At 40.4% G+C, this 24780-nt stretch overlaps 1 protein-coding gene across 3 annotated transcripts in view; it reads right to left on the bottom strand.

Annotated features, from left to right (window-relative positions):
- Positions 1 to 699: 699 nt before the first annotated feature.
- Positions 700 to 24780, bottom strand: part of FAM167A (family with sequence similarity 167 member A) — a 53184-nt gene continuing 29103 nt past the window's right edge. For 2 of the 3 annotated variants that reach the window (XM_073586383.1, XM_073586384.1), the window contains exons 2-3: positions 14117 to 14590; positions 700 to 3293 (exon numbers count right to left, since the gene is read on the bottom strand). In XM_073586383.1, coding sequence (XP_073442484.1) covers positions 3030 to 3293; positions 14117 to 14485 — 633 coding nt within the window. In that variant the 5' untranslated portion in view covers positions 14486 to 14590 and the 3' untranslated portion in view covers positions 700 to 3029. Of the gene's footprint in view, positions 3294 to 14116; positions 14591 to 16261; positions 16285 to 24780 lie in introns of those variants that run through there. The other variant, XM_073586385.1, reaches the window with a different exon arrangement.

Below are 24780 nucleotides of genomic sequence, written 5' to 3' on the forward strand. Positions count from 1 at the left end.
CGTCTGCTGTCTCCAGGACCTCTTCTATCCGTCTCCTGTATCCAGAACTTCTGCTACCTGTCTGCTGTCTCCAGACCTCTGCTACCCGTCTGCTGTCTCCAGGACCTCTTCTATCCGTATGCTGTCTCCTGACCTCTGCTATCCATCTGCGGTCTCCAGAACCGCTGCTACTCGTCTGCGGTCTCCAGCAGCAATCCTCTATATGTGTTACACATCTGTCCCGTTCCAGGCTCTGCTCCCTTCACCCCAGTCCACTATAGCCATAGCCTGGCATGCTCCCACGTAATCATACACCTAGGCCTACATAAGGCCTACTGTAACACACACCTGTGTCTTGGTATTAAGACTCTAAGTTTGTCTGTGCATCATAACCTGTTCAGTCTACAGGACGTCTGCCACCTGTCTGCGGCTCCAGGACCTCAGTTACCTGTCTGTGGCCTGCAGGACCTCCGTTACCTATCAGCACTCTTCATAACCTCTGCTACCTGTCTCCCTTGTTTCCAAACTGCTTGCTGCACCGACGCCTGTGGCCCATGTGCCTATCCACCCCACCTAGTGTGCTTATGACTCGGAAATCAAGGGGGACGTCAAAGCATGGTACATAGCTCTAAAATACATTGATTCCTTTTTTTTTGGGGGGGGGATGTGGTTTATGGGACAAGAGAGCGCAAGTTTATGGAGAGACTTGGAAAAACTGGCTAGTCCGTCATCACATTCCATTTATTGTGAGCGTACCAAATCTTTATTTTCTCGCAAAGAAGGAAACATTTCCATCCACTTTCATAAAACCATATTAAAAATGAATTCCACATTAGAAGGAAATTGATACTTTTTTTGTGCATCAATCATTAAAACGCACTTCGGAATGAACAATTACATAAAAATTAGCAAAAAAAGAAAAAGGCAACGTAGAAAAGGAAACGTCCGGAATATAGGAATATACAATCGGAATGATACAATTCAACAAATGGATGACACATTGGAACGGAAAAGGCATCAGTCGGCATTGTTAGCTTTTACGGTAAGTGTTGGCGCCGCGTTATAATATTAGGGATCCGCTACGTAGACGATGTCCTGATGTGTCCGGTGACGATTCCGGAGGATACGGCAGGAAGCTTTGATGCCGAGGACTCTCTTATAGCTATTACAAGGTGCGGCCGATACAATGCTTCGTCATAAACTTAACTCTTTATTATCCTTATCCCATATGTGTTACTGGGTACACCTCATAACCCGGAGGTACAAATATCCAATTCTCATAATCAGATGACGGACTCAGGCGTTTGTGTCTATTGTACAGTTTATTTGAAAGGTTCAGATATTTGTCAGATAGTCCTTTTAAATACAAGCACTTTTGCAATTTACTGTTTATTAAAATATTCAGCCGCTCTTCAGATATTAACACTTCTTTTCTTTTGTTTATATCTCGTTGCCTTGGAAACCGACCACCGCTGTAGGGGCTTGTACTCTTTTCAAGAGGGACAGGATTGCTAGAACGCACTGTTGCTTTCAAAAATCGGCCAGTTTCAGCGCAGTGCTTACAAACTAGGCGGCAGCGGTGGTCAGTCACCTAGGCAACCAGCTATAAATGAACGAAAAAGTGCAGCCGTTCTTGAAATACGCTTTTCTTTTGTTTACAACTCGTTGACTAGGAGACCGACCACTGCTGCCGTCTAGTTTGTAAGCACTAGTGGTCAGGATTAGGAGGTAACAGTGCTCTCCAGCGATCCTGAAAAGGCTTCAAAACAGTGCTCATAAGTTCTTACAGTGGTGGTCGGTCTCCAAGGCAACAGAATGTAAACAAAAGTGTTAATATATCTCAAGAGCGGCTGAATATTTTTAATAAACAGTAAATTGCAAAAGTGCTTGTATTTAAAAGGACTGACAATATCCCTCTATGAGGATGGGACTAACCCTTTAAGGCCTTAAAGTGTTTACGCTGCCATATCTAATGCTCTAGTCACATCACAAGCTGCTTTCAGAAATGACTTGCTTTGTGGGAGATATATATATATATATATTTATCTACATCTTATTATAGTGTGAAAGAAAATATACTCCACTGATTCAGCAGGGATCAGGGTAGAAACGCGAGATGTTCTGTCTTCAGCGTGAACAGGAAGCCAGAAGAAATTTGAATGCAGCTCTGGATGTGATTGGAGTATAAGACTAAATATAAAATCAGTGCAAGACTAAAGTATTTCTGATTATTTTTATGGGTCATGCAACGAGACACTTGGAACGTGATGTCTTGTTTTTTTTCCCAGAGGCAAATGATGACAAGTCTCATCTGTACTTTCCCTAAATTTCCCGACTTGTATAAATAATTTTGGCAGGGGCTATGTGAGTGGCATAGCATTGGCCATGGCGGAAGATCGCTTCCTGATGCTTTTTCACCCAGATCACTTGTCCTGCAAATGATCTGGAGAGTGTGAAAAAATCCTCAATAATTACACCCCCCTTTTTTTGGTTGCCTTAAGCTGTCACCTATTCTGCCCGTCCCTTGTCCCAACTCCAAAAATACTCAGTTTTTACCAAAAAATTTTCTAATAATGATGTAAAAGATACCAGATGAGCAGTGGAACATCGCCTCTTTGTATAGAAATTATCCGAATATACACACAATTTTTAGAGCTCGCTGAATGTTATTATGTGAGCTCCTCATATGCTTGGAAAACATTGCAGCATTGTGCTGACTGTTTCCATCTAGCAATACTGACTGTTTCCATACCCCTCACAATCTATACCGCATATCCTTTCTGCTCCACCCCTGTAGGTGTAATTCCCAACCGCTGGCTATGTCTAGTAGTAGTAATGCACATGATGAAAGTCTCTAGTGTAGGAACGGACGTTGGGTTGTATGTTCTTCTCTGGATTTGCACTGCCATGCATCGCTGCAGAAGACCTCGCCCTGTCCATTCCGTCGGGTGGCGTGATAAGCTGGTGCTAGTATAAGGCAGCAGGACACTAGGGATATTTTTGGGAGGTTTTAACGTTGAAACCTCCTGGAACGTTTTTTTTGGAACATTCTAACAGAGGGAAAACCTCCTGGAGTTGATGTTCATTTTGGTAACCCCGATAAGTTTGAGGGGCGTAGAAAGACCAAATGAAGACATCATAGGGAAGTCACATAAGAGGTCGGAGAGCTCATCCCTTTCCTCCAGTTCGTAGGTGGCATCGTTCAGCATCCGGCGGTGGAGGTGACAGGTCTGCTCGATCTTCAGCTTGTTAATGTCACTGCGGAGCCTCATGAGCTGCCGAGCCAACTGCTGGTCCTGAAGACGCATCTCTGTCTAATAGAAAGGAAAGTAGATTAATACGGCAGGAATCATTTTTCTAATATATATATATTTTTTTTGTTGCATCTATATTGTTAGATCACCAACAATATTCCACCACATTCCTTTGTTTCATCCCAAATCAGTTACTTCCATACATTTTCCCCGTTCATTATGGGCAGCTTTATCATGTGACAACCAGTCCAGCACAAGAAGACAGGAAGTCAGTCTGTCATTTCTTGTGAACTATTTTCCCCGTTCATTATGGGCAGCTTTATCATGTGACAACCAGTCCAGCACAAGAAGACAGGAAGTCAGTCTGTCATTTCTTGTGAACTGCAGGATGACATCATCACCTATTATATCTCTCCTGTAATCTCTCAGACCCTTCCTCAGCCAGGAAAGATGGCACAAAAATCATCCAGAGTCATTAATACCAATTAGATCATTGTGTTTATCTATTGATGAAAATGAGGAAAATGTCGGTGGTGTGAGGCGTAGAGGCAGTACATGCAGAGATTGAGATCTCGGCTCATCATCATTGAGCCGAGATCTAAATCTGCGCATGCGCCAGCACCGGCGGCTATATTCCTGAAGCCCGCCACCAAGAGACCAATGTGTGCAGCGGGGACTCTGCTCCTGCCTCAATAGTCATAAATTAATTATAATTGAAATATATACATAAATATGATTCTGAGACAAAATAATGTCACAAACAGGTCTAATACCATGAGTTTCTAATGTGGACCGAAAACCTATAAAAATGAATCAAAACAATTGATCCAGACGTGTGGTCATTTTGAAATGGTGACTTCCTGCTCCCCTGCCATGCAGCCCAATGTGCGTTTCGCAAGTTGCTTCCTCAGGGAGTACCACCCAGCTCTTGTTCCTCTACATGTCCCTCCATAAAGCTGATGATATGGGGCTGGGGAAGGGATGGAGGGCAGATTTATGGATCTTTATAAAAGAAAGACTGCCTTTTGTATGAAATACTGTATGTTCTGTGATTGGCTGATTTGGACACTAAAAATCTGCTTTGAGAGCGGAGAAAGACTAATGATGACTTCATACTCCTGCAAAACCAGAGGCATCATGGGAAATGTAGTCTGCACTGGAGGAATGATATCACAGGGGAACAATGAATCGAGATGGCGCTGGTGTTATAGAGTATTCTAATTTACTGAGATAATGACTTTTGGGTTTCATTGGCTGTAAGCCATAATCATCAACATTAACAGAAATAAACCCGTGAAATAGATCCCTCTGGGTGTAATGACTCTATAGAATATAGGAGATTCACTGTTTGTATTGGAGAACTGAAATAAATTCACTTTTTGATGATATTCTCATTTAGTGAGAGGCTCCTGTATATATTATTCTTTACCCTTACTCAATGGACCCTTCACAAAGATCCAAAGCAGACAGGGAATGTTCTCAGGCTACACTGCACGCTATTTTTGTTGTTACAGTCTCCAAAAAAAAGAGATTGTAAACTAGATTAGATTGAAAAGGGCAAATTTTCCTTGGCTGCTATTTTCAATGGAGGCAAATAAATCCTCAACATTGGCCAGGACCCAAAGGCATTTTTTAACCACTGTGGAAGATGTGAGATGTGCTTGGCCCCCCAGAGATCTTCCTTGGATCACACTGGCATCCACTTTACACTTATTATTTATCAGATAACTAAGACTTGGACCAGATCCCATGCGCTGAATACCAGGCACTACAACAAATGGTGTCTGGCAGTCTGCGGCTCAGCGCCAAAGAACCAGGAGACGCTGCTACAGAATTATGTCTCCGTTTTAAGTGAATTTTAGATTAATGCAAAATGCAGCACAGACTAGTATTAAGAGTTATAAAGAGTAAATAATCTATTATAATGCCGCCCACTATGTACAAGAATATAACTACTATAATACTGCTCCCTATGTACAAGAATATAACTACTATAATACTGCTCCTGTGTACAAGAATATAACTACTATAATACTGCCCCTATGTACAAGAATATAGCTACTATAATACTGCCCCTATGTACAAGAGTATAACTACTATAATACTGCCTCCTATGTACAAGAATATAACTACTATAATACTGCTCCCTATGTACAAGAATATAACTACTATAATACTGCTCCCTATGTACAAGAATATAACTACTATAATACTGCCCCTATGTACAAGAATATAACTACTATAATACTGCCCCCTGTGTACAAGAATATAACTACTATAATACTGCTCCTATGTACAAGAATATAACTACTATAATACTGCTCCCTATGTACAAGAATATAACTACTATAATACTGCCCCCTATGTACAAGAATATAACTACTATAATACTGCCCCCTATATACAAGAATATAACTACTATAATACTGCCCCTATGTACAAGAATATAACTACTATAATACTGCTCCTATGTACAAGAATATAACTACTATAATACTGCTCCCTATGTACAAGAATATAACTACTATAATACTCCCCCTATGTACAAGAATATAACTACTATAATACTGCTCCCTATATACAAGAAAATAACTACTATAATACTGCTCCCTATGTACAAGAATATAACTACTACAATACTGCCCCTATGTACAAGAATATAACTACTATAATACTGCCCCCTGTGTACAAGAATATAACTACTATAATACTGCTCCTATGTACAAGAATATAACTACTATAATACTGCTCCCTATGTACAAGAATATAACTACTATAATACTGTCCCCATGTACAAGAATATAACTACTATAATACTGCCCCCTATGTACAAGAATATAACTACTATAATACTGCTCCTATGTACAAGAATATAACTACTATAATACTGCTCCCTATGTACAAGAATATAACTACTATAATACTGCCCCCTATGTACAAGAATATAACTACTATAATACTGCCCCTATATACAAGAATATAACTACTATAATACTGCCCCTATGTACAAGAATATAACTACTATAATACTGCCCCTATGTACAAGAATATAACTACTATAATACTGCTCCTATGTACAAGAATATAATTACTATAATACTGCTCCCTATGTACAAGAATATAACTACTATAATACTGCTCCCTATGTACAAGAATATAACTACTATAATACTGCCCCTATGTACAAGAATATAACTACTATAATACTGCTCCCTATATGCAAGAATATAACTACTATAATACTGCCCCTATGTAAAAGAATATAACTACTATAATACTGCCCCCTATATACAAGAATATAACTACTATAATACTGCCCCTATGTACAATAATATAACTACTATAATACTGCCCCCCTATGTTCAAGAATATAACTACTATAATACTGCTCCTATGTACAAGAATATAACTACTATAATACTGCTCCCTATATACAAGAATATAACTACTATAATACTGCTCCTATGTACATGAATATAACTACTATAATACTGCTCCTATGTACAAGAATATAACTACTATAATACTGCCCCCTATGTTCAAGAATATAACTACTATAATACTGCCTCCTATGTACAAGAATATAACTACTATAATACTGCTCCCTATATACAAGAATATAACTACTATAATACTGTCCCCATGTACAAGAATATAACTACTATAATACTGCCCCCTATGTACAAGAATATAACTACTATAATACTGCTCCTATGTACAAGAATATAACTACTATAATACTGCTCCCTATGTACAAGAATATAACTACTATAATACTGCCCCCTATGTACAAGAATATAACTACTATAATACTGCCCCCTATATACAAGAATATTACTACTATAATACTGCCCCTATGTACAAGAATATAACTACTATAATACTGCCCCTATGTGCAAGAATATAACTACTATAATACTGCTCCTATGTACAAGAATATAACTACTATAATACTGCTCCCTATGTACAAGAATATAACTACTATAATACTGCTCCCTATGTACAAGAATATAACTACTATAATACTGCCCCTATGTACAAGAATATAACTACTATAATACTGCTCCCTATATGCAAGAATATAACTACTATAATACTGCCCCTATGTAAAAGAATATAACTACTATAATACTGCCCCCTATATACAAGAATATAACTACTATAATACTGCCCCTATGTACAATAATATAACTACTATAATACTGCCCCCCTATGTTCAAGAATATAACTACTATAATACTGCTCCTATGTACAAGAATATAACTACTATAATACTGCTCCCTATATACAAGAATATAACTACTATAATACTGCTCCTATGTACATGAATATAACTACTATAATACTGCTCCTATGTACAAGAATATAACTACTATAATACTGCCCCCTATGTTCAAGAATATAACTACTATAATACTGCCTCCTATGTACAAGAATATAACTACTATAATACTGCTCCCTATATACAATAATATAACTACTATAATACTGCTCCTATGTACAAGAATATAACTACTATAATACTGCCCCCTATGTTCAAGAATATAACTACTATAATACTGCCCCTATGTACAAGAATATAACTACTATAATACTGTTCCTATGTACAAGAATATAACTACTATAATACTGCTCCTATGTACAAGAATATAATTACTATAATACTGCCCCCTATGTACAAGAATATAACTACTATAATACTGCCTCCTATGTACAAGAATATAACTACTGTAATACTGCCCCTATGTACAAGAATAACTACTATAATACTGCCCCTATATACAAGAATATAACTAGTATAATACTGTCCCCTATATACAAGAATATAACTACTATAATACTGCCCTTATGTACAAGAATATAACTACTATAATACTACCCCCTTTGTACAAGAATATAACTACTATATTACTCCCCCTATGTACAAGAATATAACTACTATAATACTGCCCCTATGTACAAGAATATAACTACTATAATACTGCCCCCTATGTACAAGAATATAGCTGCTACAATACTGCTCCTATGTACAAGAATATAACTACTATAATACTGCCCCTATGTACAAGAATATAACTACTATAATACTGCCCCTATGTACAAGAATATAACTAGTATAATACTGTCCCCTATGTACAAGAATATAACTACTATAGTACTGCTCCTATGTACAAGAATAACTACTATAATACTGCCCCCTATGTACAAGAATATAACTACTATATTACTGCCCCTATGTACAAGAATATAACTAATATAATACTGCCTCCTATGGACAAGAATATAACTGCTATAATACTGTCACCTATATACAAGAATATAACTACTATAATACTGCTCCTATGTACAAGAATATAACTAATATAATACTTCTCCTATGTACAAGAATATAACTACTATAATACTGCCCCCTATATACAAGAATATAACTACTATAATACTGCTCCTATGTACAAGAATATAACTGCTATAATACTGCTCCTATGTACAAGAATATAACTACTATAATACTGCCCCCTATATACAAGAATATAACTACTATAATACTGCCCCTATGTACAAGAATATTACTACTATATTACTGCCCATATGTACTAGAATATAACTACTATAATACTGCTCCTATGTACAAGAATATAACTACTATAATACTGGCCCTATATACAAGAATATAACTACTATAATACTGCCCCTATGTACAAGAATATAACTACTATAATACTGCTCCTATGTACAAGAATATAACTACTATAATACTGGCCCTATATACAAGAATATAACTACTATAATACTGCCCCTATGTACAAGAATATAACTACTATAATACTGCCCCTATGTACAAGAATATAACTGCTATATTACTGCCCCTATGTACAAGAATATAACTACTATAATACTGCCCCTATGTACAAGAATATAACTACTATATTACTGCCCCTATGTACAAGAATATAACTGCTATAATACTGCCTCTATGTACAAGAATATAACTACTATAATACTGCTCCTATGTACAAGAATATAACTGCTATAATACTGCTACTATGTACAAGAATATAACTGCAATAATACTGCCCCTATGTATAATATTAGGTACAGCTGAGCAGTATACTGGGTCCTGGGTAAGTTGTCACCCTCTGACCTTGGTAGGTCTTGCAGACTGGAGCAGTGTCTACAAGTGCAATCTGACGTCTGGAGGAGATGTGTTTTCAGATCGGCTGGAATCTTAAGGATCATTCTGACATAAATAAATACTAAAACGCCCTGACCATGGAGATCATCAGCCTGATGTCTTTTACGGGTAATATAGAAGACGGTTACATTTTTATGAGGTTTTAGAAATTTACTGCATTGACATAATTGGATTTCTCCCCTTCGGAAAGTCCTTATTTCTAATGGCTGTGTGCAGACAGAGACTTTTTGCTGAGGTTTTAGAGCAAAAACTGAAAGGAAACTGAGCAGAAACTCTGGGTAGATCCACATAGAATCCGCTGTATTTTATTGATCCAGTCATGTGCGGATTACATGCTTGTTAGCCATGTTGGATGGATGCCCTCCAGTCATCCTGTTTTGGGGTCTTTTCAAATGATTAGATATGGTGCCAGTACTCAGTCACCGGATTGATGCCGCCTGCCATCTCCATCTAGTTGTTACTGAAGACCCTCTGACCCTTCGTGTGAAGGTCGTTAATTAAGATAATGATCGTTAAGTATTTCTCCCTCGTTTGCATTATTAATAACACCTCCGAACATTCAGAGCATTTATCAGCAGGAAACGGAGATAATAGATGAACCAGAATCTATAATTCATAAAGGGATGACGAGACATTCTGTAAAATGAGATGCAATGGTCAATATACAGAATATTCATGAAACGCATCTTTTACTTCCATTCCAGTACAGGGGGGTGCAAAGATTGGAGCCGGATGGATTTTTAGGGATAAGGAATAGAGAAAAATGTCTGCTTTCTTCTGAAAACAGCGCCACACTTGTCTACAGGCTGAGTGTGGTATTACAACTTAATTTTTTAAATACAGATATGCTGCAATACCAAACTCAACCATGGGCAGGTGTGGAGCCATGTCATCCGGTCCTGGACAATCCCTTCAGGTTTACATCTTTAGGGGAGCTGATCAGTTGTGGATTTCTGGAGCAGAAAATTACAAATAATAAAAGAGTTGCAGTTTGATCCGTACATTGTGTGTTCTCATGAGATGATCAGTGTTTAAAGGGGTTTTCTAAGTTCCAGCTCTGCTCACTATGTACTTCCCACCACCAATGAAGAATACCACAGCTGATTGGGGGGAAAGTGTAGAGGATTGGACCCCCACAGCTTTAGTTTTGACATTCTGCTGCAAGTTCTCCTGCAATTGTCCATAGAGACAGACATTCTGCTGCAAGGTCTGCTGCAGTTCTCCATAGAGACAGACATTCTGCTGCAGATTCTTCTGCAATTCTCCATAGACAGACATTCTGCTACAAGATCTCCTGAAGGTCACCATAGAGATAGACATTCTACTGCAAGTTCTCCTGCAATTCTCCATAGAGATAGACTTTCTGCTGCAAGTTCTGCTGCAGTTCTCCTTAGAGACAGACATTCTGCTGCAGGTTCTCCTGCAATTCTCCATAGAGAAAGACATTCTGCTGCATGTTCTCCTACAGTTCTGAATAGAGCGAGACATTCTGCTGCAAGTTCTCCTGCAGGTCTCCTTAGAGACATACATTCTGATGCAAGTTCTCTTGCAATTCTCCGTAGAGACACATTCTGCTGCAGGTTCTCCTGCAGTTCTCCATAGTGACAGACATTCTGCTGCAGATTCTTCTGCATTTCTCCGTAGACAAAGACATTGTGCTGCAAGTTCTCCTTAGAGACAGACATTCTGCTACAAGATCTCCTGAAGGTCTCCATAGGGACAGACATTCTGCTGCAAGTTCTCATGCAATTCTCCATAGAGACAGACATTCTGCTGCAAGTTCTCCTATAGTTCTCTATAGAGACAGACATTCTGCTGCAAGTTCTCCTGCAATTCTCCATAGAGAAAGACATTCTCCTGCATGTTCTCCTACAGTTCTCCATAGAGACAGACATTCTGCTGCAAGTTCTCCTGCAGGTCTCCTTAGAGACATACATTCTGATGCAAGATCTCTTGCAATTCTCCATAGAGACACATTCTGCTGCAAGTTCTCCTGCAGCTCTCCGTAGAGACAGACATTCTGCTGCAAGTTCTCCTGCAGGTCTCCTTAGAGACATACATTCTGATGCAAGTTCTCTTGCAATTCTCCGTAGAGACACATTCTGCTGCAGGTTCTCCTGCAGTTCTCCATAGTGACAGACATTCTGCTGCAGATTCTTCTGCATTTCTCCGTAGACAAAGACATTGTGCTGCAAGTTCTCCTTAGAGACAGACATTCTGCTACAAGATCTCCTGAAGGTCTCCATAGGGACAGACATTCTGCTGCAAGTTCTCATGCAATTCTCCATAGAGACAGACATTCTGCTGCAAGTTCTCCTATAGTTCTCTATAGAGACAGACATTCTGCTGCAAGTTCTCCTGCAATTCTCCATAGAGAAAGACATTCTCCTGCATGTTCTCCTACAGTTCTCCATAGAGACAGACATTCTGCTGCAAGTTCTCCTGCAGGTCTCCTTAGAGACATACATTCTGATGCAAGATCTCTTGCAATTCTCCATAGAGACACATTCTGCTGCAAGTTCTCCTGCAGCTCTCCGTAGAGACAGACATTCTGCTGCAAGTTCTCCTGCAATTTTCCACAGAATTTTATGAGCACCAACGGTCATTTATTTCAGTAATAGGAAAATCTGTGTTCACTGAAGACACATTTTGCCCATAAACTGGAAATTTTGAGACTTAATGGTCACTCCTGGAGGAGAAAGAAGCAGATTTCCCTGATAAGAAATATTACAAAGTGTCTTATTTTCACTTGTACTGTTGATTTATGGAGAAAAATTTTCTTAAAAAATTGACTGTTACTCTTTAAATCTGGTCAGGCTGCAATAACACTTACAGCCTGTATATAGGAGAGGCACTGTTTCTAGAAGAAAGCATCTTATCTAATCCCATTAAATCTCTGAACTAGCTGCACATTTAGAACGCTAACAGACATGACTGCCTGCTAATCTTCACATTCAAAAATAGTCAAAAATCGGGAAGTGGAAACAGCGGCTCCTTGTGATTTGCATTGCTAGCAATGTAACAAATGAACAGTTTATCACACTGTAACAATGTAATGATTCATCCCTTTATTATCATATAATATGATAATTACTATTGTATAATTACAACCCTCGCTACACAGGAACAACTACTCCCATTAATATTACTCAAATAAACTACCTCCCCCAATCTCCCCATAAACATAATCTGGGCTGTGCCTATCCTATATCATTGAGGAGAAGACAATAATCTCTATTTTTTCCGTCGATGGAGCTGGGTGACGGTTTGTTTTTTGTTGATTTTTTATTTATTGACACCATTTTGGGTAATATTTGCTTTTCTATTGCTCTTTTTTGGGAGATGTGGCAACAACCCCCCCCCCATAATTCTGGCTTTTTTTTTCCTTTTTACTGCATTTATAGCACAAGATAATAATTATTATTATTTTTTTTAAGATCGGACATCTACTGATGTTGCAATAACAAATTAATTTTTTACTTCTTTCTTATTAAAAGGGGAAAAAAGGGTAATTTGAGTTTTTCTATAATTTTTTTTTTTTTTGCATTTTTTCTTTTACATTAGAATAAAAGTGAAACTTTGCTGATTTTATTTGTCTAGTCCCTTTAGGGGACCCGAACCTGCGATCGTTTGCTCTATATACTGCAATATCATCTATATTGATGTTCTATGAAGCGCAGCCATGAGCTGGGCTTCGGAGGAGGATTAGGACGGCCGTCCTGGACGCCTTCAGCAGGTATTTCCCACATATGGTGCATGCTCAGCTTTTATACTGGCACTCGATGTGCGTTGTACAATGATATCACACATGGGGAAGCGTTTAAAATAATTTTCCACTTTCACAAACTTATTCCCAAACAATTAAATAGTCGTAATACAATAAACAAGGTAGTGCTCACCCTCCGGGTCCAACGCTGACTCTTCGCCATTTCTCCGGTCTCTGCATTTTGGCCATGTTCTGTCACAACTACAGTGCACATCACCGCTGCAGCCAATCACTGAGCTCAGCAGCTTATACCAAATACATCTGCAGAGCCAATGAGCTCAGTGATTGTCTGCAGCAGTGATGTGTGCCGTAAACGTGATGTCGCTGAGTCTGGAGCAACGGCGACGAGCCAGCACTGGACCGGCGGAGAGTGAGTACTTTCTGTGTTTATTATATCACAGCTGTGCAATTGTTTGGACACATTTTTTGTGAAAATGTGAAACCCCTTTAAGAAAAACATACGTAAGATTACTTTGGAAATGTCGAGAACCTCCTTAAAGGCAAACTTCTGTTGGCTTCTATGAACGCTCCCAAAATCTGTGATGCATTCCGGGAAGGACATGGAAACCACGGGAAACCCGTTCTAGAAAATACATTTATCACATATTTATGATATGAAATGGCTACAATGAGATACTGCGTTAAGTAAAGGACAAGGGTTTATTGGCCACAAACGCCCGACCCCATTAGCAAATGGTTGACTTAGGACCTTGGTGGAAGGTCAGTAGACCATCATCTCCTGGTGCCTCCTAACATATACCGTAAGATTGATGCTATGGATCATGTTCGTGACTCTAAGTGGTAATTTCAGCTCTTTACACCATCTCCGACACGATAATCCTCTTACAGTTAATGCATCGGATTTTTTACACAGCAGAATTTTTACGGTAGTCATCAGAAACCTGAGAATGGAAGACAACTTACCAGCTCTTTCCTGAGCCAATTTAGAGCCTCATCGATGCTATCAAAGCCATGAATCTTCCCCGATGTGAGCATGTTGCTTTCTTTCGGAACAGTCATGGTCTTCTGGACCTGTTCCATCTCTAGGGTTGAGGCTATTTCCCTTCCAGTTTGCTTTTGTTCTTCCACCTCTTGCTCTATGGGAGGATTCGGACTTTTCCAAGGTTGATCCTCCAGTCTTGCCCTCCATTCCAGATAAGATGGTCTCCTAGTTTCTAACCTCAATTTCTCGGTCAGAGCCTTCAAGTTTCTCAGATGGTCGTCGGTTGGCGGGTCTGAGTTTCCTTCAGCTTCATCTTCTGGTTCCTCAATTTGTATCTTTGGTAATGACATGACTGATTATGGTATGAACGGTCATACGGTCAACATCATGCCTCCTGACGATCCCGGAGAAGCTTCTTATCTGACTCCGCTGGCTCACCAGCTTTATTGAGGCATCTGAAAATAACAAAGTGGTAAATGATGTAATTAAATGACTCGTTAGGCAAATATAATGAAACAAGTGACCGATCAAGAATTCATTAGAAGAAACAATGTATCAGGATTTTCTGGTTTTGCAAAAATAAACAATTAAATGATGCAGACATAGTCAATAGACGATGGATCATTTTACGGTTATTGTTAGGGAAAGGAATTTAATATAATGTTGCCCTAAATGATGACGCGGTTCAACAGGATGCAGAGTGTTGATCTTCTTCAGTCTTCCAATCTGCAGCTGATTCTCACATTCATCCATAGTAGGATCATATCCTACCAAATATTGACACACACGTTTTCTCACTTCTTGTATTACCTAAATCATAAATTTTTGAAAACATAATTTACATCATTTATATGTCCCAGATGTAGAGTAGCTATTACAGGAGAGATAAGGGGGAAGAGGGAGAAGATGCCGCAGTTTTTTTTTTTAGAATGCTGTGAGAGGGGAAGAAGGAGCTGACTTTTCATATAATCCCATGCATCATAGCTCAGAAGAGTCAGGCACTCTTTCAAGGAAAAGTTTTTGATTTGCATTTTTCTAGAACAGGTTAAAAGTTCCCCCCATCTACATCAGAAGAGCATTAGCCAAATTCACAAGGACTGGCAATCTCTTCCCATTTTCTCCATGAACTAAATCAGACATTTTCAGAAAGAGATAAAAAAAATTTAATTTTCCCAGTTAATGAAGACAAAAGGAGGTGATGGAGGAGATAGTGTTTTGTTTTTTTTTAAAGAGGACTTGTTACCAGTTAAAAAGTTGCCAGTTGTGCTCACACTTTATTCCGGCTGTTCCCCTGAATATTCAGTTTTTTATTTTTTTTTAAATTGGCCATACAGATCTAGAGAAATGGGACTTTTTAGTAGTATTTTTATGGTCTTTACTAAGGGGGCGTGGCTCAGAGGATTCCTCAGGGGCGTGTCTTTAGGCTTCTTTGCATAATTACTGTGTGACCAACGCCTTCTTGGTAAAGACCATAAAATATAAAAGCCCATATCTTTGGAACCGTATGGCCGATTTAAAAAAGGACAAAAGCAAAATGCTAAGGGGAGTAGCTGGAATGAAATAAGACAGAAAACTGGCCACTTTTGACTTGGTGAACTCTTTAATGTTTCTCTGATAGGGGAGGAGGGACCTGACTTGTCCTGGTATACAGCACAGCTTAGAAGAGTCAGGTAATCTTTTAGACTAAATATAATGATGTATGGTTGTCACAAATTTCTACAAAGATTACTCATTATTTAATAACTAAATACACAGAGATCAGGAGAGGTGATGGGGGAGGAGGGAGGAGAGGCTGCAGTCTATTTGCTGTGAGAGGGGAAAAGGAGCTGCAAAAGGGAACGGCTCATCCTTGAGCAGAGAGGTACAGGCTCTATAAAAAGTCTATGGTTCTGTACAACGCTCCGCACAGGCACCAAAATAAGACAAATCCTTCTGCACGTGGTTGGAAAGATGGGTGTAGGTCTCAGGACTTGGACCACAACCAATGAACAGTACTAAACAAGGACTAAAACATGACAAAAATGATTTGAAAGTCTAGCTATCCTTTAAGTATTCTGTGTAGCAACTCCATAAACATAGCACACACTGAACGTATCTCACAACAGTAATTATAATATTATTCTTACCTGTAATAAATGTATTCTCTCCAGGACTCTGATACCGGGCAATATTATTACAATATGTGTCCGGAATGGAAAAAGTATATCTGTGGGAAGACGTGGAAGAGCTTTTGTGTTCCTGGTTTGCAGACATACATATATACAGTGTATATACAATATCTGAGATCCTCAGCAGGTTCAGTGCTGTTTACTCAATATTATTTACATAGTGTAAGCTTACACGGCTTCTAGGAAACACGACTGTAGCAATGGCAAAAATAATGAGCTCTTACTGGAGAAATAGACTGTCTATGATTATGTCATCCCAGAGAAGACTGAGACCAACCTGAAATGCTGGGCCATGGACATCACGCTGAGACTGGTGCCATGACATTGAGACTGGTGCCATCACGCTGAGACTGGTGACATCATGCTGAGACTGATGCCATCACGCTGAGGCTGATGCCACCACGCTGAGACTGATGCCACCACGCTGAGACTGATGTCTTCACGCTGAGGCTGAAGCCATCACACTGAGACTGGTGCCATCACGCTGAGACTGGTGCCATCACGCTGAGACTGGTGCCATCACGCTGAGACTGGTGCCATCACGCTGAGACTGGTGCCATCACGCTGAGACTGGTGACATCACGCTGAGGCTGATGCCATCACGCTGAGACTGATGCCTTCACGCTGAGGCTGATGCCTTCACAATGAGACTGAGGCCATCACGCTGAGGCTGATGCCATCACACTGAGACTGGTGACATCACGCTGAGACTAGTGCCAGTACACTGAGACTGGTGACATCACGCTGATAGAATACTAGGAGGCTAGTTAAAAGGGAGTTCTAACATCCTAATATAGGTTGTGTTTCAATTCCTTATCACTTCCAAGATCTCTACTTGCTGTCAATAAAAAGCAATATTCTTTTTTTTCTGTCCAGATTGTTGCAAACCTGGAAAAGCCCATGTAAAACCTTGAGGCTTTGCTGTCATTGTATCCGATCTAACAATATCTTCTGTTGTGTAAACATCCTGCACTGATACATTGTAACCAGGCGATCAGAGAGAAAAGTCTAGAATGGATACAATAATATTAAAGCCGGGAGTTCTGTAGTGTTTTCAGCCTCTGGATGTGAACAAGAATGGTTTTATATAATGACAGCAAGCAGAAATCTCAACAAATTGTACATTTTCTATATGGATTTACATGTCAATGTGATAGTGTAAGGCTGGGGCTGCATATCATGCATGGCCACGATGCAGCCGGTCGCGCTGCCACAGTTACAGTGGGGAAAAAAAGTATTTAGTCAGTCAGCAATAGTGCAAGTTCCACCACTTAAAAAGATGAGAGGCGTCTGTAATTTACATCATAGGTAGACCTCAACTATGGGAGACAAACTGAGAAAAAAAAAATCCAGAAAATCACATTGTCTGTTTTTTTTTCATTCATTTTATTTGCATATTATGGTGGAAAATAAGTATTTGGTCAGAAACAAGCAATCAAGATTTCTGGCTCTCACAGACCTGTAACTTCTTCTTTAAGAGTCTCCTCTTTCCTCCACTCATTACCTGTAGTAATGGCACCTGTTTAAACTTGTTATCAGTATAAAAAGACACCTGTGCACACCCTCAAACAGTCTGACTCCAAACTCCACTATGGTGAAGACCAAAGAGCTGTCAAAGGACACCAGAAACAAAATTGTAGCCCTGCACCAGGCTGGGAAGACTGAATCTGCAATAGCCAACCAGCTTGGAGTGAAGAAATCAACTGTGGGAGCAATAATTAGAAAATGGAAGACATACAAGACCACTGATAATCTCCCTCGATCTGGTGCTCCACGCAAAATCCCACCCCGTGGGGTCAGAATGATCACAAGAACGGTGAGCAAAAATCCCAGAACCACGCGGGGGGACCTAGTGAATGAACTGCAGAGAGCTGGGACCAATGTAACAAGGCCTACCATAAGTAACACACTACGCCACCATGGACTCAGATCCTGCAGTGCCAGACGTGTCCCACTGCTTAAGCCTGTACATGTCCGGGCCTGTCTGAAGTTTGCTAGAGAGCATTTGGATGATCCAGAGGAGTTTTGGGAGAATGTCCTATGGTCTGATGAAACCAAACTGGAACTGTTTGGTAGAAACACAACTTGTCGTGTTTGGAGGAAAAAGAATACTGAGTTGCATCCATCAAACACCATACCTACTGTAAAGCATGGTGGTGGAAACATCATGCTTTGGGGCTGTTTCTCTGCAAAGGGGCCAGGACGACTGATCCGGGTACATGAAAGAATGAATGGGGCCATGTATCGTGAGATTTTGAGTGCAAACCTCCTTCCATCAGCAAGGGCCTTGAAGATGAAACATGGCTGGGTCCTGGAGTGGCCTAGCCAGTCTCCAGATCTCAACCCTATAGAAAACCTTTGGAGGGAGTTGAAAGTCCGTGTTGCCAAGCGAAAAGCCAAAAACATCACTGCTCTAGAGGAGATCTGCATGGAGGAATGGGACAACATACCAACAACAGTGTGTGGCAACCTTGTGAAGACTTACAGAAAATGTTTGACCTCTGTCATTGCCAACAAAGGATATATCATAAAGTATTGAGATGAAATTTTGTTTCTGACCAAATACTTATTTTCCACCATAATATGCAAATAAAATGAAAAAAAAACAGACAATGTGATTTTCTGGATTTTTTTTTCTCAGTTTGTCTCCCATAGTTGAGGTCTACCTATGATGTAAGTTACAGACGCCTCTCATCTTTTTAAGTGGTGGAACTTGCACTATTGCTGACTGACTAAATACTTTTTTTCCCCACTGTATGTGTAACTGCAATACTAGTGAATGGAATCGCATTGCGACCCCTAAGATGCTGTTGCAACCAAGTGCAAAAATCTTTTTTTTTTTCTATTTGTTTGTCAAGATATTTTAACCTTTCACTTGTATTTTGCCGAAATGTAGCAGCTGTACACAGCGACATTTAGTCGTGCGACCTGTGTAATGGCTAAAGTCACCATGTGGCCCCAAGCTGAAGGAAGCTTATTATCAAGAGACTTCTATCTAGTGCGTTGGCTTACTTTTTACAACTTTTTACATAATATAGCTTTAACCTGTCCTTGCAAACTAACATACATGTAGATTATTTGCATGGTATGGCTGCTACTGTTCACATATGTCATTGTGTGGTCACAGGAACTCGTGATTACTGAGGGAGCCCGGATCTGCTTGAGACCTGAGCTCCTGCTCCAACATCTGAAGATAACAGTTAACTCCGATTCTGGCCCTTCAACTTATTAGATCCCCTGATCCACAGCATCTAAAAGGTTTCATAGTGTTGAGTTCAACCTCTACCCTAATGTGTTGATCCAGAGGAAGGCAAGAACCTCATGAGTCAGATGCTAAGTGCCCCATATCAGGGGAACAATTCCTTCCTGACCCCAAATATGTGATGTCTGCTCCATCTGCTGCCTCTTCTTCATCCATCTTCCCAAGAATTGGCCCCAGGACTGTTATCAAAGTACAGAAGAATAGCTCTGAATTATACAAGCAAACGAGCTCAAGTTCATACACGATCTAGTGGGACCATAAATAGCTGTTTCTGTCCCCCCCAAAAAAAGAGTTAATAAAAGCTAATCAATAAGGTTTCATATTAAAAAATGGCGCCATTGAATAATACAAGTCATCCCACAAGCTCAAGCCAATAAAAGTAGCCCTTGCTGCCCAAGGTCTGAGGTGTAAGGGGTTAATACCATCATGGACTGACACATATGATAAAGACCTAAGGGTCCCTGTTGCTGAATGACACAGGACTTGCCTTCTACCCCGCCATCTACTTGCCCGACAACAACTATATTCGAAGTGATGAAAAAAAGTTTTTTTTCAAAATTCTGTATTGTGTTACTTCATTAAAATAGTAGCATGGTCATAGAAAATAGCCGACGCATTTTGAGTCTGGTTATCTCTTAATCATAGATTACGTTTGCCAGACTCGAAACACGTCAGATATTTTTTATGCCCATACTACTGTTTTCACGAAATCACTTTGAGCAAAGCTGCTTGATGCCTCACAAGCCTTATCCATGAAAAACGAAGTGGACTGTCCAAGAACCAGATAGAACACCATACATACAGTATATGTGATGGGTGATGTGTATCCACAAACTGCTCAGTAACAATGTATCACCGCCGATATTCTGTTTAGCTACAGTTGTGGCCAAAAGTATTGACTCCCCTGCAATTCTGTCAGATAATACTCAGTTTCTTCCTGAAAATGATTGCAAACACAAATTCTTTGGTATTATTATCCTCATTTAATTTTTCTTAAATGAAAAAACACAAAAGAGAATGAAGCAAAAAGCAAAACATTGATCATTTCACACAAAACTCCAAAAATGGGCCAGACAAAAGTATTGGCACCCTCAGCCTAATACTTGGTTGCATAACCTTTAGCCAAAATAACTGCGACCAACCGCTTCCGGTAACCATCAATGAGTTTCTTACAATGCTCTGCTGGAATTTTAGACCATTCTTCTTTGGCAAACTGCTCCAGGTCCCTGATATTAGAAGGGTGCCTTCTCCAAACTGACATTTTTAGATCTCTCCACAGGTGTTCTATGGGATTAAGGTCTGGACTCATTGCTGGCCACCTTAGAAATCTCCAGTGCTTTCTCTCAAACCATTTTCTAGTGCTTTTTGAAGTGTGTTTTGGGTCATTGTCCTGCTGGAAGACCCATGACCTCTGAGGGAGACCCAGCTTTCTCACACTGGGCCCTACATTATGCTGCAAAATTTGTTGGTAGTCTTCTGACTTCATAATGCCATGCACATGGTCAAGCAGTCCAGTGCCAGAGGCAGCAAAGCAACCCCAAAACATCAGGGAACCTCCGCCATGTTTGATTGTAGGGACCGTGTTTTTTTTCTTTGAATGCCTCTTTTTTTCTCCTGTAAACTCTATGTTGATGCCTTTGCCCAAAAAGCTCTACTTTTGTCTCATCTGACCAGAGAACATTCTTCCAAAATGTTTTAGGCTTTTTCAGGTAAGTTTTGGCAAACTTCAGCCTGACTTTTTTATGTCTCGGGGTAAGAAGTGGGGTCTTCCTGGGTCTCTTACCATACAGTCCCTTTTCATTCAGACGCCGATGGATAGTACAGGTTGACACTGTTGTACCCTCGGACTGCACTTGTTTGGATGTTAGTGGAGGTTCTTTATCCAACATCCGCACAATCTTGCATTGAAATCTCTTGTCAAATTTTCTTTTACGTCCGCATCTAGGGAGGTTAGCCACAGTGCCATGGGATTTAAACTTCTTGATGACACTGCGCACGGCAGACACAGGAACATTCAGGTCTTTGGAGATGGACTTGTAGCCTTGAGATTGCTCATGCTTCCTCACAATTTGGTTTCTCAAGTCCTCAGACAGTTCTTTGGTCTTTCTTTTCTCCATGCTCAATGTGGTACACAAAAGGACACAGGACAGAGGTTGAGTCAACTTTAATCCATGTCAACTGGCTGCAAGTGTGATTTAGTTATTGCCAACACCTGTTAGGTGCCACAGGTAAGTTACAGGTGCTGATAATTACACAAATTAGAGAAGCATCACATGATTTTTTGAACAGTGCCAATACTTTTGTCCACCCTCTTTTTTATGTTTGGTGTGGAATTATATCCAATTTGGCTTTAGGACAATTCTTTTTGTGTTTTTTCATTTAAGACAAATTAAATGAAGATAATAATACCAAAGAATTTGTGTTTGCATTTCAGGAAGAAACTGAGTATTATCTGACAGAATTGCAGGGGTGTCAATACCTTTGGCCACAACTGTAGTAGTTACATTGTTGTGCCTTCCTCCGCTGCCAGATTGGCAGTGATGTCCTACATTGTGAAGGGTTTACACGACAGACAATTCCAGTAGTGGGAACATCTTGGACTTTTTCTGCACGGTGGCTCAGTGGTTAGCACTGCAGCCTTGCAGCGCTGGAGTCCTGGGTTCGAATCCCACCAAGGACAACATCTGCAAGGAGTTTGTATGTTCTCACCGTGTTTGCGTGGGTTTCCTCTGGGCACTCCAGTTTCCTCCCACACTCCAAAGACATACTGATAGGGAATATAGATTGTGAGCCCCACCGGGGACAGTGATGAAAATGTGTGCAAACTGTAAAGCGCTGCGGAATATGTTAGCGCTATATAAAAATAAAGATTTATTTTATTTTTTTTTTTTTGTCCCAAGCTAAAAGCTTTGCCTGTGTGATCAGATTACAGACGACATCAGAAGATGCCTGGAGAAAAGACCCCGGCCTCGCTTTCATAGTTCACCACAATATAAAAATCTCTGTCTTTCCACATAGTCAGTAATAGTCATCCTGTCTGGTCTAGACACTTCACGGCTCGTGGGAATCCTATGCGCACAATGCGGGGGAGAGACGGAGGAGTATCAGGATTCCTTTGAAATGTGACATAGATACAAACAGCCCATTAAGATAATGACGACCATTCATAGAGTAGATACCTGGTGGTGGAACGATTGAGGAGGATGACAAGGAAATCACTATTGTCAGGATACACACCCAAAAAAAGACTGGAAGGCAAACCTGCCCCCTCACCTCCTGTCCTACAGTCAAACATGACGGCCCAGATGGATCCCCCAATTTATAGATAATTTTAATATTTCCATTATTGGGATAATCCTCAAATAAAAGTCCTGTAAAAGGGGCAAAACAAACTGTCATAACATCATTTTACACAGATTATCGCCATGTTTGTTGATCCATACCTAAACTAATATGTTATTTAAAGTGGTGTAAAAGGGACTTTAGTGAATCCAGATAGTATCCTGGTATAAGTGCATAGGTTGCTCTAGACAGAGCCGGCGTTAGGGGAAGGCAGACCAGGCAGCTGCCTAGGGCTCCCGCTCCTATGAGGGGCGCTGGATTATACGCTATCAAGGACCATGGGGAGTGAATTATACTATATGTACTATATGGGACCTGCATTATACTGTAACCTAGGACTATCTGTCCCCCTCAACTCGGGAACAAGCGTGGAATGACTTCAATATTGTCAATCACATTTGTTTAACAGCCTGAACTCAGAGCATGTAAATACAACAGAAATGTTTCAGGATGATGGTGCAATATGTGAGCATAAGGGGCCCCACTTTATACTTTTGCTCAGGGCCCCACTTTGTCTAAAACCGGCCTTGGCTCTAGATCATACAAAATAGTTCACATGAGAGTTGTAGGTGTTTTGTTCCAGTGAGGTGCGAAAATACATTCAGCTGATTGGAGTTCTGGGGACACATGACCAGGAAGCATATATGGAAGCATTAGCTTGCTTCCAGTGCGTATATGGGTCTGTTTTTCCCCATCACCTGGTGTCACTTGCAGAGGTCACAAGCAGTAAGTCACTTGCAGAGGCCACAAGCTGCAAGGCGAGGGACTAACACATACATAAATGCTCTGAAGGGGAGATGTGACTGTCCCAGATGTGGAAGACCAGCCGTCCATGAGTGACAGTGTCCACCATTAGGAGGGAGTGTTGGCGGAGTGATGGTCTCAGAAGTGAGTGAGCATGGGGGAGCTGAGACAGTGGATCTTGAGGATGCTAAGGAGGTTACTACTGTGAGAAGAGTGTGATTACTGAGGGGGTAAGTAGGACTCCTGTTACCTGTATGTCAGTGGATCAAAAATGCCCAAAAAGCAGATCCGTCTGTGTGAGGTCCGTGAAAGATGCAGAGAGGAGTGCAAGAGATCAGCTGGATGCAACAACGGAGAGCTATAGCCTAGAAAGGCCTGAGACAGCCACGTGACACTGTGCAGGAGGTGCCCCACTTGGACAAGCGTGCCCAAAAGCGGAGTGTAATGGGGTCAGAGGAAGAGACCCAAAGAGTGTAATGGAGTCAGAGGAATGGAGTCAGAGGAAGAGACCCGAATTACAAGTGTGTAACGTTCCAAAGTGACACTCGAGATTCTGTCTCCAACTGGAAGCACAAAAAAAGTTAATTTTATTGGGGTCATGATTAATTCTGTCTGAGGCACTCAGCAAGTTACTCTGAAGGAAAACCAACACCTGACGCACCAATTACTGGCAGACATTTGAAAAGTATGTTATAATAAATCTTAGAAGCAACTTATTGGTCCCAAAATCACCTCTAAATAGGACCAGGTGGCCAGTCTGACATTGGTTTTGAGGGTTGGCCATTGGGGCATTACCTCCTGGTACTGCAGTCAAGGGTCTGGAAACTAATTAAAAAAAACAACCACTGACGATAAGGACACGGCACGGCCTCTTTAGTGTGCTCCATGCACACCAGGAAGGTTGAATTTGTTTTGGGCCAATTAGCTTGATTCACCCATCAGATTCAATTCAGTCTTAATAAAAAAGAGATGACAGAAGGGGTTAAAATAAAAAAAATCACAGCATACTCACCTGTCTTTGACCCTCACCCAGCTCCTTACGTCATCTCCGCCACCGTCCTCCAGTCCAACATTTGGGTCTTTGGTTCTTCCCAAGCTTTTCCGGTCAGTTTGGTTATGACAGGCAGGT

Source organism: Dendrobates tinctorius, unplaced genomic scaffold, assembly GCF_039654945.1.
Source record: "Dendrobates tinctorius isolate UK_male_01 unplaced genomic scaffold, ASM3965494v1 ptg000093l, whole genome shotgun sequence".
In the NCBI taxonomy this organism is placed as follows: Eukaryota; Metazoa; Chordata; class Amphibia; order Anura; family Dendrobatidae; genus Dendrobates; species Dendrobates tinctorius.